This window comes from Barbatula barbatula (assembly GCF_947034865.1).
Source record: "Barbatula barbatula genome assembly, chromosome: 12".
In the NCBI taxonomy this organism is placed as follows: Eukaryota; Metazoa; Chordata; class Actinopteri; order Cypriniformes; family Nemacheilidae; genus Barbatula; species Barbatula barbatula.
Genome location: NC_136775.1, coordinates 8,414,979 through 8,432,501, shown reverse-complemented (window position 1 = coordinate 8,432,501; position 17,523 = coordinate 8,414,979). Strand labels below are relative to the sequence as shown.

At 39.4% G+C, this 17,523-nt stretch overlaps 2 protein-coding genes across 2 annotated transcripts; both read left to right on the top strand.

Annotated features, from left to right (window-relative positions):
- Positions 1-61: 61 nt before the first annotated feature.
- Positions 62-10,246, top strand: LOC306901319 (uncharacterized protein; the record flags this gene model as incomplete). Its single annotated transcript, XM_079468998.1, has 13 exons — positions 62-577; positions 2,057-2,085; positions 2,561-2,691; positions 3,369-3,513; positions 3,605-3,675; positions 4,330-4,448; positions 4,893-4,980; positions 5,360-5,508; positions 5,629-5,713; positions 5,938-6,059; positions 6,191-6,340; positions 6,609-8,862; positions 10,046-10,246. Exons 7-13 carry the CDS (start codon positions 4,963-4,965, stop codon positions 10,244-10,246), a joined length of 2,979 nt encoding a protein of 992 aa, XP_079325124.1. The 5' UTR covers positions 62-577; positions 2,057-2,085; positions 2,561-2,691; positions 3,369-3,513; positions 3,605-3,675; positions 4,330-4,448; positions 4,893-4,962.
- On the top strand, positions 10,246-17,409 carry LOC306901318 (uncharacterized protein; the record flags this gene model as incomplete). The annotated part of the gene is made up of 6 exons (XM_079468997.1): positions 10,246-13,173; positions 13,272-13,435; positions 15,084-15,217; positions 15,309-15,643; positions 15,770-15,848; positions 16,064-17,409. 6 exons carry the CDS (start codon positions 10,246-10,248, stop codon positions 16,189-16,191), a joined length of 3,768 nt encoding a protein of 1,255 aa, XP_079325123.1. The 3' UTR covers positions 16,192-17,409.
- Between the last annotated feature and the right edge of the window lie 114 nt (positions 17,410-17,523).

The window sequence follows — 17,523 nt, the reverse complement described above, 5'->3', positions numbered from 1 at the left end:
GCACCGCGTAATCACAACGGAGAATAACGTCTACCTACGAAATTTGCAGCGAGGCGCACACGGCTCGTAATAGCGCAAGCTCGCTCGAGTCTGACGTAGAGGGGTTTCGCTGTAAAAAAAAAACATTGGTCCTATACGCACACATGCAACGGAGACAATACATAGGGAAGGATATACGCGAGAATAACGCCAGCAGAATACTTCATTTCAGGTTATTTCCTTGCCGTTTTCGCCATTGAAAAGGGGATATTGATGAAGACGCAATAGCAAAAGAGCGCTGGTGCTGATGCTGATCGCAGGATTAGGCTGACACAAAAGAGCGCTCGCCGTGTTTAATTGCGGATTAAAGGAGCATCGGAGGGAGGAAGAGAGCGGGTTGGCACAACAAGGGGACGTTTCTTTATCAGGGGGGAGCTAACGGGGAGCCAGACGAGCGGCGTGGATCGTTGACAGCATCGCTCGAATGGTGGAGCCGTGGACCCCGCGACCATGTCACTACAGTGCTGGGTGATTGTTCTGGTGGGGGTGATGTCGTACTTCAACCCGGAGAGAGCACTGGGAGCCCCGCAGAAGGAAGGTGAGAGTGTTGCAAGGATGTTATTGATGCGCCGGAGGGGGGAGGAGATGATTCAGGGGATTTTACAGTGTGATGAGAGATGTCTTTACAGAGTATTTTAAACCTCTGGTTATGAGTGACTCATGAACGACAACGCCGTCGTTATGGTGTTTCTTACCAGTTTTAAATAATATAATATAATTGATGTTTTTACGCATATAATTGACAGCTGCCACCGCTAAATAAAATGAATGCGAGCATGTTATAGGTTGCATAGTGCCTTCACATGTATAGGCTTGAGGGTCTGTCTGTTCTTCTGTTATGCATGTATGATCTTCCATTGTAGGCCTTCAAAACAGCTCTCCCCTTTACGATACAATAGGCCTGAACTAAATCATGTTTACATAGCGTGTTTTCCCCTTGAATCATTTTAATGTTTGGCGTCATCATCTTTTAACCTGATATTTTCATAGGAATATTGGCACAAATGTGCCAACATTCATTCGTGTTTAGTTGTGCGCTTATGTATGCAGTATGTTGCCCACCATATGGTCAGAGAAAAAAAATGCGCACAGAACCGTGTCTGTCTACCAATGTCTGGTCAGCACCCCGAACAATACAAGGTTATCCTGAATAATACACCTTTACGCTGTAGTTCGGAACCCGAATATGTGCGAAATGTTTCTCTAATGCAAAATGTTATCATTAAACGTGGCATGTTTTTTTATATAAAAATATATATTTTACGTTACATTATATTGACATACATAATTTCCGAGGCATTTGTGTGTTCTGGTGTTGTGATAGCGATATCATCATGTGAGTTTTTTTTCATATTAATAACCCGACTGGTGAGCTCCAATAGCAAAATCAAAACGCGTTAGAGTATCAAGCTAAATTCATGTTAATAATCACAATTGAAGAATCGGTTGGTATTTGTTACCATATTAAACAAAAATTATATTTAATTATAGTTCATATGCTATAGATATTTATATTCAAAATATACAAATCACATAGTAACACAAAAATTTCCACTAATGAATGGCATTAAAATGAGCACATCTTAAAATGACCTATAAACAGTGTTCGTTAAGGATTTTTATTTGTAAATGCTTGCTTTTTGTGATTCTTTTTAAACAGCTATATTGAGAGCCTCATTTAAGATCCTGTTGCCTCCCCAGACCTGTCCAAAAAGTACTTGACACGGTCCTAAAGAATTCTACAATGTCTAATTTTGTCACTTATGTTTATTAACATGTTTTTAGTAGTTTTACATGCTTTTTGATGGTAACAGTCTTTCATACAACATATTTTTTAGTTTTGAGGGGACATTCTCCAACAATAGAATGTCTGCAAAAGTTGCTAAACAAATAGTAAACATAAGGTTTCATGTCAAAATGATAGTGATTTTAGTAATAAAGGAGATTCATTATTAGCCTCTGGTACCGTAGGTTCTTTTAACATCATGCCCTCCTCCCCACCTTTTCTCCTTTACAGATGGCTCTCCAAAAAACGACCAAATTGAGGTACAATATCAAGTATGGCACCTTTCCTTTTGACCCAGCAACCCTCCAAATACAAAAAAATATGTTTCAACGATCAAGTCCCCTTCCTTTAAAAGGCTCTTCCCCAAAACAAAACTCCAAACTCCTTTCCTTCTTCTTCAATGGTGACAAGTACAAGGAATGTCTTGTTTGATGATTCTCTGGTTTCTCTCCTTTGCTTTCTTCAAACCTAAACTCCCTTCACCCAATCTAAAAATGATATGTTCTGGTTTCCTCTGCTTTTCACTGTACTTTTACCCTTCGTGCAATGAAAATTCTTCATTGGATTCCTGTGCTATGTTCTGAATGTAACGCTGCCCTTTTCACTTTCTCCCTGTTAGGAATATATAAAATCTCTCTCTCTGTTTTTCTTCTGTTTTATCTTTTGATTTTCAGGATGGATATGTGAAACTCTATACATGCCATCTCTTATTCTTGTTTTCAATTTATTTTTTAGTCTCTCTGTCCCGGGACGACTCTCTCTCTCCTCCCCCTTATGTGATTATTCTCATCTCCTGCTCTGGACTCGTGTCTTTTGTTCTGTTGCTTCTCACCTGCCTTTGCTGCAAAAGAGGAGTGGGGTTCAATGTAAGTCTAACTTATTGTGAGTGTGTGTGAGTGTGTGTTGTGTATGGGATGTTAGTTTGATATATTGTGTAACTGATATACAGCCGCAGAAAAAATTAAGAGACCATTTCAGTTTTTCAGAATTTACTTTTCATGTGTTTAGGTAATTATTATTTTTGTTTCATTCTGTGAACTACCAACACTATTTCTACCAAATTAAAAATAAAAACATTGTTTCTATTTACATTTATTTGCAACTGTAGAAACAGGTAAAAATAACAGAAATATGCTCTGTATTATTTCAGACCTTAAATACGGCAAAGAAAACAAGTTCATATTATTCCCTTTTAAGCAATACAACAGTAATATTTGTACATGTTTTTGAGAAAAACTATTTTTTATGGGATAACCTGGATTTTAATCACAGTTTCCATGTGTCTTGTCTTTCACATTTGCTGACTTTATGTCCCTCACTTTAATTTTGATGAAACACTTCAGACACTGGACTAAAATGCATCCAGAAACGATGATTTGAAATGAAAATTTCAAATGGCCTCTTTTTTTTCCACGACTGTAAATAAGAATAGAATGATTTGAGACATCAATTTTCTTTGTATTTGAATCCTTGTTTGAATACAGAAATTAAAAAAAAAGTTATATAAACTTTTTAGTTGGCTAAACCAAAATTTCTCTCTTAGGAGTTTGATAATGCTGAAGGGGAAGAATGTTCTGGGGCATCCAGCCCTGTTCCAGAAGACAGTTTGTCCTCCTGTCCATCATTTCCAGAGGTCTACACCCTCCCGCTGCGGGATAAGACCTTCCCCACCCTACCTAACGGCACGGGTAAACACAAATACTCTCCAGTTTCCACAGGCAAACCACTAACTTGCCGTAAAAGGAATCATCTAATGTCTTTTCCTGTTGTATCCAACAGATGGTTCTCAATGTTTCCGAAGGCACACCCTCAACTACCTACAGGAGATTGGAAATGGCTGGTTTGGAAAGGTAGACACATTTACATTGAATTTCTAATATTATAAACAGGTTGAAATTTACAAAGACACATTATGGATGTCTAACACAGCGGTAACACTTCAGAATAGGGACCAATTCTCAGTATTAACTAGTTGCTATAAGCATGGCAATTATTGGCATATTGGCTGTTCATTAGTACTTAGAAAGCACATATTCTGCATGACCATATTCTACATCCCTAATCCTACCCAATACCTTACTTACTATTATTAACCAAGAAATTGGGAGTTTATTGAGGCAAAAGTCGTAGTTAATGGTTTGTTAATAACGAGAATTGGACCTTAAAACTGTCCAATTCTCATAGAGAGTAGTATTATGATTATATGTAGTAAATATAATGTTCTGTGTAATAGATTTTTATGACAAGCAAAAAATGGATTTGAATAAACATGTAACCTTTGATATAATGGGTCAATGTCTAAAAGTCTTGTTCTTACTTGGTGACCATCTAAAATTACACTGACCTGAATTTGTACTCTGTATTAGCGAGAGTGGGTCATGTTCTCGGTGCACACTTTCTTAAGGATGTTGATTTACCCTCCTTTCCTTTTCTTTCAGAATACTGTGGAGATGTAGTGTAGAAATTTATTTTGGTTTTCTCTTTTTCCTTTCTTGTTCTGTTAGGTAATCCTGGCTGAGGTGCTTAGTGACTGCAGTTCCTATCAAGCTGTGGTAAAGGAACTGAGGGTCAGTGCCAGTCCTTTGGAACAGCGGAAGTTCTTGGCAGAGTCAGAGCCATACAGGTCATACTGCCCTGCCATTTTTTCATGTTCATTGTTTTTCCTCCAACATGTGTTCCTTCATTTTCATTTATTTAATTATCTTATTTTTGTTTCTTTTTTAAATTTTTTGCTTTTGTGTATCAGCTGTATAATGGTCATAATGGTAACAATGCCAAGGTCATGTGTTGGCTTAGAGAAAAATGTGCCACATGTTGCTTTGGATAAAAGCATCTTTCAAATGCATAATTACGATTTTGAATGAATTATGTAGCTGCTTAACTGGTTGGCCCTGATCAAGTTGAAAATGATCTCTGGAATGCTACAAAAGAAAACATTATATTTATTGGAGCAAGGTTTTAGTTTAATTACATTTGCTATCTTTTTTCTTATTGCTCTATCTCTACCTTGAGTGTGTAACAACATTGACAAAACAATATACTCATTGATTTTGTTCTTGCATCACAGAAGCCTCCAGCATCCAAATATCCTGCAGTGTTTGGGCCAGTGCAATGAAACCATTCCTTACCTTCTGGTCATGGAGTTCTGTCAACTGGTGAGAACCTAATATTTGTTTTGAGATTAGTTTTAAAAACAATTACTGTCATGAGCAATGAATCGGATCAGCAGATCAGTAAAATACAGGTGTTGACAGGAAACAGTTTGTGTAAATAGTTAAAAATCATAAATCTGCACATTTCATTTAGCGTATTAAATATCTATATGAACAGATTGTGTATATAAAGAATTACAAGTTTGTCCCACTTTTGTTTCAGTTTGTACAGATTCTTCAGTAAACATTTATTTATATCACTGTAGTTTTATATTGTTTAGGTTTGTTAAATTGTTTAAGCTGTTATGCTTTCATAGTCCTTCTAATGCCTTTCACTAAGCTCCAAATAATTTTGCACTTTCTTCCTGTAAATATTTTACAGGGTGACCTGAAGAGATATTTAAGAGCTCAGAGAAAGGCTGATGGAATGACCCCTGACCTTTTAAATAGAGACCTTTTGACTTTGCAACGAATGGCATATGACATCACCTCGGGTCTCCTGCATCTCCATGAGAATAATTACATTCACAGGTCAGAATGATGTAGACTACTGTAACTTATAAAATCTGACTAAAAAATACATTCTATTATTTGTAATTATGAGAACTGCGGACTGATGATTCAGTCTTTGTTCTGTCTTATTTTCTCCAGTGATTTGGCCTTGAGGAACTGCCTCCTTACCTCAGATCTTACTGTTCGGATTGGAGACTATGGCCTCTCGCACAATCAATACAAGGTTATAATTATAAAACTTATGAGCAATAAATCTTTATAGAGACATTATAAAGCATGCCTGTGGTTCACACTGATCAGTGTTTTGTGTTGTTTTGTGTACAGGGCTTTTGCAATGTAAAACACTTTCTGTTTTTCTATTCCTAAATATTGTATACTTATAAACATTGTACGTAATCACTGTTTTGAAACTTTTTTTTCATATTTTTGTTTTCCTTACACAAAAAGGAGGATTACTATCTAACCCCAGAAAAACTGTGGATCCCTCTTCGCTGGATCGCCCCTGAACTTCTGGAGGAGTTTCGTGGGAATTTGATTGTAACCGATCAGACCAAGACCAGCAATGTGTGGTGTGTGAAAAGAGATAAAGAGATAAGAGATAAACATGAAGAATTAATCGATCATTAATTACATAAGCTTCTAGTGCTTAGTTGCTTCTAAACCTCATCTGCTTTGCCTTTTTTATATTTTTGACTGACAGGTCTCTGGGTGTGGTGATATGGGAGCTGTTTGAATTTGGTGCCCAGCCGCACAGACACCTGAGTGATGAAGAAGTACTCACCTTTGTCATCAGGGAACTGCAGATTACTCTGGCTCAACCTCGCCTCAAACTCACGCATGCAGACTATTGGTCAGCATTTTTATTGGTCTACTGGTTAGACTATTTTCATTCATGAATTATGAAAACCTCACTTGGGGTGTTAATGTTGTGTTTTAATTGCTCTTAGAGCATTGAAAACAAGATTAAATTTTTTTTATAACATTTTTCATTTTTCACATCTGATGTACTGTACTGTGTGTAGGATGATGCACAATTGCACGTCTGAATGGTTTATACATTTCAAATTCATATTTAACACAAATAAGACGAGTAATAAGTATGTTGCATATTTTCTTAGGTATGAGGTCATGCAGTCATGCTGGTTACCTCCATCCCAACGGCCAACCGTCAACAAAGTCTTCCTCCTTCTCTCTTCTCTCCTTGCTGAAGAACAAGGACGTCGGAAAAGTGCTAGAATAGATGAGGATGAGGAAGATTACGAGGAACACAATGGACACAGAAGGAGAGGGGAGAGTGAGGAGTCATTTGAAAGACGATGGGATGCACTTCGGCCCCCTGCTTTCCAGTCAGCTGCAAACAAACTGCTGAGAGTGAGAGAGTATGGAAGGGAGGATTGCTGCCTCAGGGGGAATGGAAACTCTTTCCCTCTTTTGGACCCTGTGGACAATATGATCACTCCTACTTCTGAGCTTGATGACATCCTTACAGTAACAGAGACAAGCAAAGGGTTAAACTTTGAATACTTTTGGGAAAAGACCCACGGAAGGAGGGGTTATAAACCCCTTCCTCCTCCTCAACCCATTCCAACGCCCAATTCTGCCCACAGGCAAATGTTGGACACACCCACTGTTGTCCCTGTGATAAGTGCTCGCAGCCCTTCATTGGCCAGTGAGTATTACATTCGTCTAGAAGAGCATACTCCCCAGGATAAGTCTCCTAGTCTACAAGCAAAAGGGCATTCATTGAAAACAAATTCAAAGTGTCCTGGGGATTTGGAGCTGGTTGAGCTTCAGATAGGGACTAGATCAACTTTTGGTCCGCAAGATAGCTTTGTAAGAGGCACCTCTCAGACAGTAAGATCCAGCGAAGTACAGATTTTGGTTACAAACACTGGTTTAGTTGAGTTTAGTAGGGAGAGCTGTAACAGGGTGACAGATTATGCTGTTATAGACATTAGTGAGACCCCTGGGGAAGTAAAAGAAAAAGAAAAGCAAAGGTGCTCAGGGTCTGTTGGATCTCAAGCACCTGTCCTTCTGCCCAAACCTCGTTCAATGTCCGAATCCTCTGGTAGCCATCTAAACTCGCGTCCGCTGCCTGCTCCTCCAATAGGATACACCAGATCATATGGGTTAGATGTCTACTCTGGAACATCATACCCAAAAGGCAAAGTTGAAACATCTGATTCTTTATTAATGAGCAGCAGTTCACTGTCAAAAGCCAACTTTGACCATTTGGGCTTTAATCGCACTCACCAGACACTGCCTCCATCTCCTTCTCTATCTCCTTCTATTCCACCTTCCTCTGGAGGCCACCCGCTGTTCCCCCCACCACAAACCTGCCCTCCCCCTCTCCCTCATCACTACAGACCTCCAAATTACTCCTCAGAGACATACTCCAGATATAATGCAATGCACTTACAAAGAGACCCGCTAAGCTGTGACAACACTAATGTAAGAAATGCTGACAGAGGCATTACTAGATCTCAGTCTCTGTACAATTCGAAAGATGACCCAGATAGTTACACTAAAGATGATTACTTTTCCAAAACGACCCGTTCACAATCAACAATTCCAAAAATTGAGAGAACATTATCCTCTAGCCCAGAGTATTTACAGGATTATGAGGATGATGATTCACCTTTCATGTCTCCAGACAGACCCAACAGTGGCACAACCATTCAGCACACCAGCTTGGCCAATGAGCGAGACCCTGCTACAGCCGAGCTTTTCTCAAGGGGTATGAAACGTACCCAGTCCCGCCTTGCCACTATACTTCCTGCCATATGGAGAGAAGATGCAGTAATGCAAAGGGAGCGAGTGGCAGCTGCTTGGAAATCCCCCATACACCTGTTTCTGACAGAGATCTCCAATGACTCGGTGGACCTGAAAGTAGGAGAAGCCTCATGGGCAAAAGAAGGTATTGGAAGAAAAAACTGTGGATTCAAAGGAATGCGCAGATCTCAGTCCCTTGTGACAGAATTTGACTCATCATCGCAGGCTTGGGGGCCAGACAAAGATTTTCTGACTGGATATGAAGGAAGAGCCAAAAAGAGAGATTTGTTTCTCACAGAGATTGAGACATCTGTGTCGGATTGTGAGGATGCATATGATGGGGATGGTGGGACCCCAGTTTCCCGATATGGAACCACACCTCATCCTTTTGCACATCCAGGGGATCTGCCAGCATATGCCGAAGCTGAGGAGGCTTTCTCAAATGGGATGAAGAAGGCCCATTCCAATATATCTATGGAGAGTGACGAAACTGAGCCTAAGAAAGGGGAAATGACTAGAGAGGAATTCTTAAAGGAGATCCAGTCTGCCGAAACATTTCTAACTGAAATTATTACCAGACAACAAAAAAAGGAGGAGAGTGTCTCACCTATTCCATTATCTCCTGAGTATGAGTCAATATGCCTTGACCCAGAGTCATCACAGACAATACAGTTTGAAAAAGAAAGAGTGCAAACTGGAAAATCACAGAGTGAGACAAAAGAAGCAATTTATGCTCAAGTCACTAAACGGGCTAAAAGGAGTGAAATAAAGGTTGCCGTCCGTCCAGAAATTCCAGTACTTCAAATAGCATCTGAGCTACAAAATCTTGATTCAGGACAGTCTGTACATCCAGTCAGTCACTTTTCACCTGGGTCAATCTCAAAGAATTCTGTTTATGACTTCACCCCTACAGAGGAAGTAGCCCAAAAGTTGGACCTTCTTTTGGACCACATATCTCCTGTTATGAAAGAGGAAGGAAATTCTGTCACAAAACATAATTCTGAAGATGGGTCGGTGTCTGGCATGCCACTTTGTGATCTACAATCTAAGAAGATTGAAGAGATAAACAAGCAATTCCATGATCAATGTTTGTCATGTGACTGTATAAGTGAAGGTCCAATAGAAACCAGGAGTTTGTGCAATCATAATGGTTCCCAACAAGGTAAAGATTACACACATCAAATCACTGGTGATGGCCAAATCCAAAGTGCAGCCGAAACAGATTTGAATAGCATACTTATTCAGGGAAAAGAGCAAACACAGAGAAAAGATAACAGTGTTTTACCAGGCCTAGAGGTGATGACATCAAATGTAACATTTAAAGAAGTAGATGCAAACAGTAAGGGACCGTCTGCATTTCCAAATCAAAGCCCAAATAAATTAACCCCTCTAAATCTTACAGAAAACCGAAATTCCGTATGTGATACAACCTCAGAGATGGAATATATTTCAGACATACCCCTTTCAGCAATTAGAAACATCATAAGTCAGGACTTCTTCACCGTGAACAAACAGATAACACTATTGGAAACAGCCCCTAAAGCAACCCTTGAGCAAACCACTCCAAATGACAGGGAACCCTGTTCATGGACAATGTTTCATGAAAAAGACCCAGACATTATAAACAAGAAAATTCTTCAGAGTGATTCTTCACTATCTTTAAATGAAACAAGCACAAATATAATACATTCACCAATGGTACATGAACCAAACTCAGATCAGTCACTGTCCACTATGACCCCCTCAGATTCTGTCTTGTCACCTTTGACCTCTGGTTCTCTAGACTGCCTCACACCTGGAGACTCCTGTTCAGGTGGAACTAGCAGTGGATGGAGAGTCCTGGGAACTGAAACACCTCATCGGGACTCTGCTTACTTCTCTGACAGTGACCTGGAAAGTGGTGAAGGTTCTGGCAGAAGAGGCACTGATGGATCTGGTCTTTCCCGTCCAGGTGGTATTCCTGTGGGAGAACGAGGAATACTGATGGGAATTGAGGAGAAGATGGAGATTGAGGATGAAGTACCACTGGAGCATGATCATTTTGATAAAGAGGTGAAAATAAAACAAAATATCCAGGAATTGTGGGATTCGAATGAAGCAGTCATTTGTAGAGTAGATATTGGGACAGATGATGTAAGAGTTCTGGAGAGTGTGATGGCAGAGAAGGGTCTCGTAGAAAGTGCTGATAAAACCGTTTCCTCAGGAGACTCTCTGAGTGAAGGCAGTGCTGAGTTTATCGCTAGGCTGTTTTCCAAAGGAGAGGATGAGACAGTAAAAACATTTCCATTTGCTGACAGCTCCAATAATTCTCTGGTACAAATTGAGGTCATGTCTCACACATTCTCGAAAGAGAGAATATTTCATGATTCAGGTGATGCAGATGCTGGACTGCTTTCTCCTACAGTCTCCGAGCCTCAAAGGGACACGTCAAGCTATCAGAAGGAACTTATTGAACCAACTCAATTCCCTATTTCTGAAATTGACAATGAACAGCCATCAGACAAATGTAAATCCAGGTTATCACGGTTTTATAGCCTACAGCCTGATCATTCTAAATGCAGCAACAATACTGAGATAAACACAAAAGATAGCAATGATGACACAGACTTCAGCACAACCCATTTCATCTGGTCTGAGACAAATGCTAAACCCACAGGAGAAAAGATAAATAAACCTGATATCCAAGACGCAGATGCAAATGAACTAGGTTTAAGAAACCTCTCTTATTTAGAGGAGAGTGAAGATGAGCAGACAAAAGAAAGGTCTGAAAGTCAGTTAGCTGTAGGGGAACTCTGCTTCAATATCAAGGAGACCTCACAAAATGTTGCAGAGGAGCAAATTAGCTGTACGGAGCCCCCCAAAGAAAACAGTTCTGATGAGTTTGGCAAAGGTGCTGCGATGGGACTTGAACTGAAGGAGAAGGAGTTATGGAGTGCACTAGAGGAAGATTATGGAACCGAGGAGACTGTGAAAGGAGAATTCAATTGCCACAAGTTTCAGCAGGGAGAGCTACACCTTTGGCCTGTGGAAAATGACCAGTGGGCTGCAGCTGAAACTCGGAAACCTGAAGTGGGGCTCGGATCAGAGCTTTACCCAAGTTTTGGAAAAAAGGCATGGGAGGAGGAAGAAAACTTAGAGGTGAGCCATGAATTCTGGGAATCTGAAGCAAATGATGAACTAGCAGATAGTGAGTCTCATCCCTCTGCTGAGGGAATATTTGAGGATACCTTTAATGACGAAAGGATAGGACAGGCTGATTATCCACCATCTGAAAAACAAAATATGGTAAATTCTAGTGGGGGAAAGGAAACTCTTACATCTGAGCAGATACCTGAAGAAGGTCTAGAGTTTCAACAAGAGGAGAACATCGAAAATCTAGACATGGACAATGATAAACCACAGCATTGTAGTAGACATATCGAGTTGGAAGTTGAAAATTTGGAGAACCCAGAGTTGGAGGCACTTGAAGTGCACAGACCCATTGAGATGGTGAATCATGAAACTCGAAATTCTAAGACTCGCTCGCAAAATGATGTTGGAGAAGAATTATTCGGGGATGAATGTAGAGAATTTAACAGGCAACAGGATAGACTCTCTGTGACATCTTCAAATAACTCTCCCTCATCGTCAGTTACAAAGCATGACCGTACTAATGAGCTTAAACATCTACAAAACCAAAAAGAAAGTTTTTCTAGTCCCTGCAACAATGTACCAAGGGACCAAATTGAAGCCACAAGGGCACCCAAGACTGAAGCAAGAGATTTAGTCACAGACCTTGAAAAACATCAATCTTGCACAGTAGATGTGCCAAACTCAACTGATTGTTCTCACTTCATATTAGTACATCAAGAGGATCTCGATACTAAGAGTTGTCAGCATGAGGTTGAAAACGATTACTGTCCTCTCATAAACATGAAAGCACAAGATGATGTCGTTTTTGTAAAAGAAAGACCTGATTCTCCATCTTTCCCAAGTCTCACCACTAGCACTGATCCAGATTTATGCCAGCTTCACAGTAGCAATGTCCAATGTTCAGCCCCTGAACTGATTTCAATGGAGCTAACAGAATTTGCTGTTTCCCCACATGCAGAAGTAGAGAAGTTCCAAAGCCCAAGAAGTTTCCCAAATACAGTACACCACATTGAAATCAAGACTGGTTCAAATCTGTTCTGTGCCACAGATAAAATGTCTACTAAGGGACACAAGGAGCAGTCAGAGAGTTGTGATGACACTAATTGTAATGATTGTCTTGAAGAGATTGATAGCAGTACCACCACTCATAACAAAGGTATCACTGCAAACTTGGGCAAAAAAACGCATACATCTCTCATGGAAGAAAATCACATTCACCTGGAATCATACAGTGTACAGGTGAATGAGAGAAATGTCCGGTCCCAGAAAGTGTTGCATCCACCTCTCTCGCAATGTTCTCTGAACTCCATCCCTGAGTTGTTGATCTCCGAGTGGAAGGATTTGGATGAAGAACCTCTGGAGGATTTTGAAAAACTGGAGCAATTGTGCTGCATTTCTGGGGATGAAGAAACCCTTGGAGATCTGTTTTTGGGGAACTTGGATCTGCTGGAATCTTTGAAGAGAACCCCAGAGCAAAGCACGAGTGATGCTAGTGGCAAAAAAATGCAAGATTACTCAGCCTCAGTTTCAGAGGGGCAGTCAAAAATAGAGCAAAAAGAGGAAGTCGGTGGTATATCAAGAAGTTCCACAACTGTCTTAGAAAACTCAGAGCAGTATAAAAGTATTTCTCCAAATGTCCAGGGAGAGGCTCATGTATCTCTGGATAAGAGAACAGGGCAGCATGTGGCAACGGCTCTCTCGCCGTGCCATTCTACAGATGGTTCTAAAGGGCAGAGGTCACTTTCAAAAATGCAGACAAAAAATGGACTGATGATGCAGGTGAGTTAAGAAATATCTTTTTTAATGGTATGAAGTTTCCTCTTTGGTATATGTTCGGAAACTAACAAAGCTTTTTGCACTTTTATGTTTTTGTTTAGGTTTGTGAGGAGCGGCTTCAGTATTCTCTCAGTGAAAATGTTCAAACCAATGTTCTGTGGGGGTCTACAGTAAGTGACAGCGTCATTCTACACCCTTGGGGAGCTTCTTCCACTGCTTCCACTGAAGAAAGTGTTGCGAGCAAAGACTCTGAAGATGAAGAGAGGTATGTTATAAAAACTGAAAAATATTTAAAAAGAAAAACATGAATCAGCTTACAAGACATTTACAGTTAAAGGGTCATCAAAAAAAATACATTTCTGTCATGCTTTATTCATTCTTTCTTCTGTGGAATGCTAAATATAATCATACATACTCATAATGTCAATATTTATTCTTGACATGATATTAGCATTTTAAAGCTCAGCTAAACTAAAAATCATCCATGGTGTGAGATGTCTTTATTTGATGGTGATCAATATAAACTGCAGAGAATTATCTGGTTTGCATTTCCTGAAACCTTCTTAACGCCACTTCATACTTAAGTTATACCTTAAACTATACCTTATCGTTCATACGTGTTTCCCGAAACCTTCTTAGTTAAGTATACCTTCTGTAAGTCATACTTTTGTAAGGTTGGTCTGGAGCGCTCTTAGGTATACCTTATCGCCTTTGATGGTTCATACCGCTAAGCGTTTTTAATTTCACATATAAAATTGTATATAATTATTTAATATAAAATTCTATTTAGTATTAAATTGACATTTTACAAATAAAATACTCAGGTTTAATACACTCAGTGTAGGCTATTGAAGTGTTTTCATGAATAAAATGGTCATACACTGATGGTTGTTAGCGTTTTTAATTACAGCCTATTATCCCAAGGCACATCAGCTGGCAAACCATTTGATAGGAAAGGCGTAGTCTATTTAAAGGGAATGACTGTTATGGGGAGCTATAAACTATGGCAGAGAGACAGTGAATAGTTGTCTTAAATCAGAGACGGCACCAGTTAATTGGTGTATTTGCACAATTTCATTAGAGAACATGTTAGTCCCCTGGCTAGCATGTCAGAGGGGAAAATTCTACATAAATTTAGCCTGCCACAGGAGCAAATTCGTTTTTATGCCATGGGGAGTTTCTGGGGGTGTTTGGGGATGAATATGGGCTGAGAAAGACCTCAGTGTGACGGTCCGTTCACTCAGTGACAAACAACGATTACATATGCATGCCTTTCGCCAGGCACGACGTGATGGAGGCACATCAAGGCTTCCATTCCATTGCAGGTTTCCCGCCAGTGATTGGCATTCTGGATGGGACACTTATATTATATTATTAATAATAATGTGAATCAACACAGATCGCTGAGAACATTAACACACGATAGCAAACTATGAGAATATAATTGACCCTTTCAAGAATAAGCGAAACCAAGCAGCCAGTTAATGTAGCTGGTTAACGCAGCTATATACACACACATATTTCTTTCTTTCTTTATACTATTTCAGTGAGCCCTGATAAATGCAATTTCTACTATTTCTAAAACATTTCTTTATAATAAACATTGTTTTCTCAATACTTTTACCACTCTATAACGCAAGGTATAGAGCGAACAATCGATTCTCGAGGCATCGATATCAACCAAACATCGCACTTAAGAAGGTTTACCTTAAGTAACCTCAAAAGTTAAAGTTTGGGGACACTCCTAGAAAATGCATAACTTGAGTTAAGGTAGTAGTGCTAAGAGACATTGTTATCAGGAAACTCAGCCCTGAGCTTTATCTTCTTATGATATTCAATATAACATCAGGCTCTGGTTGCATCTCTTGCTGCTTCATCTTAGTATAAATGATTTATTTTAGCATTTATTCCAGCAAAGAGGAAAGCCTGCCCTCCTCTCCATCTGTGTGTATGAGTGAACTCGCTGAAACACAGACAGAAGAACTGACTGTGCTTGAACAGCCCGAAGTTACTCCCTCACTGCCAGCTGCAAACCAAGCAATGAAAGGTAAAATGGCTACAATTTTATTTTAATTCATTCTATGACATATGTGGTACCTAATGCTCATAATTTTTTATTAACATCTCTCCACCTTTAGCTAAGCTGGCCCGCCTCTCTCTAACCCTCCCACCGCTCGCCCTCTCTCTTCCTCTCTCACCTAACCCCAAAGGAGGATTCTGGGAGGGAGGCGAGCACAGAGGGGGGAGGAGGAGGGTTGCATCAACAGGCAGTGATCCAGATGAAGACGAAGAAGAGGAACAGGAGGAGGAGTCTCCCAGGCGCGTCATTGTTGTCACAGAAACCGACGTAGACAAGAGAGTAGGTTTGCGTAGCTTGCTGAAATCGCCCAAAGAGCCAGTGGACAAAGAAAACCATGACCGTGGGAGGAATGTGTCATTTTTTGATGATGTCACAGTGTATCTTTTCGATCAGGTATGAATAATTTCAGCTGAGAGGTTCCACTTTGTTATGCCTTTACATAACAACAATCCATAGAAAGTGTCAGGAAACTAATATATTTTCTGGTCTCTTTTTTATATTTCTAACTGTTTATGGCAGGAAACTCCAACCAATGAACTGAGTTCTGGATCTGCAGCTTCATCCCCCAGTGGAAGATCCCCACACACTGATAGTTTTGGTGAGTGTGCCGGGCAGAACATAATAGGATAAGAGTCTGCATAATGAATGCATCATAAATGAAAAAAATTTATTATGTCAATCAAAGGCATGTGACTTTAATTTGATTGGATTTTTTAAAATACAATGAGTATTTAGACCGGTTAATTCTGCATACATACATAAATCAGCTTTTATAATCATCCATCCTGTTTTTACTTTTGTATTTATTTTCAGGAGCAAGCAGCCACAAGGCAGCAAAAAGTAAGGACCACATGGTGAAGTCAAGATCTCCAACTGGAGTTACTTCTGGCTCATCATCAAGGTTTACAGTGAGCCCTGCCGCTGACCCACATTTAGTGTGACCTACTACTGCTCCCCAAACACTTGGACAAAAATTATCCCCCTGGAGTGAATGAGTGGCCCCGTTGTCATCGGTAACTATGACGACTCCTGGAGGTTATTTTTTTAACTATGAGAAAAAGAAAGGACTCCCGTTTCAAAAGGCTGGAGGCAGTCAAGGTTTTACTAACTGCAGCAGCAGCTGGAGGGGTGAATCCACGCCACACTTAGAAAATACCTTCAGCCAAAAACATTGGAGTTATGTAAAATCTGACATGTACTTTTCGGCTATGCAATGGGAGTCTTATTATGTACCAGCTTAACTGTTCTATTTTCATGGCTTCTTGAAGTACATTTGTATTTGATTCCCCTTAAATGAAGGGTCGCACTTTCTCTGACCAGTACCTGCTTATTTGTGAGCTTAGAAATATTGACATTGTAAATTTGTTCCCATTTCAGTCAGACTTTGTAATAGTTTGTGGTTGATGGGGAAGTCCCTTAAAATCACTGCGCAGCAGTTCGCGTTTAGCATTTGTACAAACTAAAAATCCATATCACGACAGAATACAAACTCATTTTAAAACCATTCGTTTTAAATGTATTAGAGTGCACGAAAAATAAAACTGCAACTGTTATGATTTATACAGTATTTTTTATTGCAAGATGTTATTTATTATGTATGTAATTATTTATTTAAAATGTTTTATTTTGTGTGTTTGTTGGCAGAATTTACGTTCAGGTAAATTGCATATTTACTTTGCATCAAATTATTTTGGGTTTATGGCATTTGCCAAGTAATCCTATTAACACCCGCATCAACAAACGTATGTTCCTGCATAGGTACAAACACTTAAAATAGTTTCTCTAATTTAGATATTTCTAGATGTCAATCTGTATCTAATTGTCCTATGATGTGTCTCTCCGCAGGTGTTTTTTTTCTATAATGTATTTGACAATAGCTTTTCCTTTACTCATTTTCAAAGCAGTCATTGTTGCTTGGCATGAAAAAAGAGAAATGAGCAGACATGACTATTAGTTGACTCATTAATTGATTCATGAAATTTTTTCGATCTTCTCATTCATGCAAATGTCTGAGGTAAACACCATAAATTTGTTACATCACTTTCAGCATATGTTTCATTTAGAGGTTTCATTTTCTGTAAGAAGGAGGAGTAAAAATAACATGGAAACTGTGAAACATTTATTGAACTGTTTGATGATAATAAATTGTTCTGTCTTATAATATATTTTTTCTGTGATTTATATTGTATGGTTTCATTAGATATTAACGCATTTACTATAGTTGTTTTCTATAAATAATTGAAAAAGCCTGGTTTGCGTGTTTCTGAGAAAAG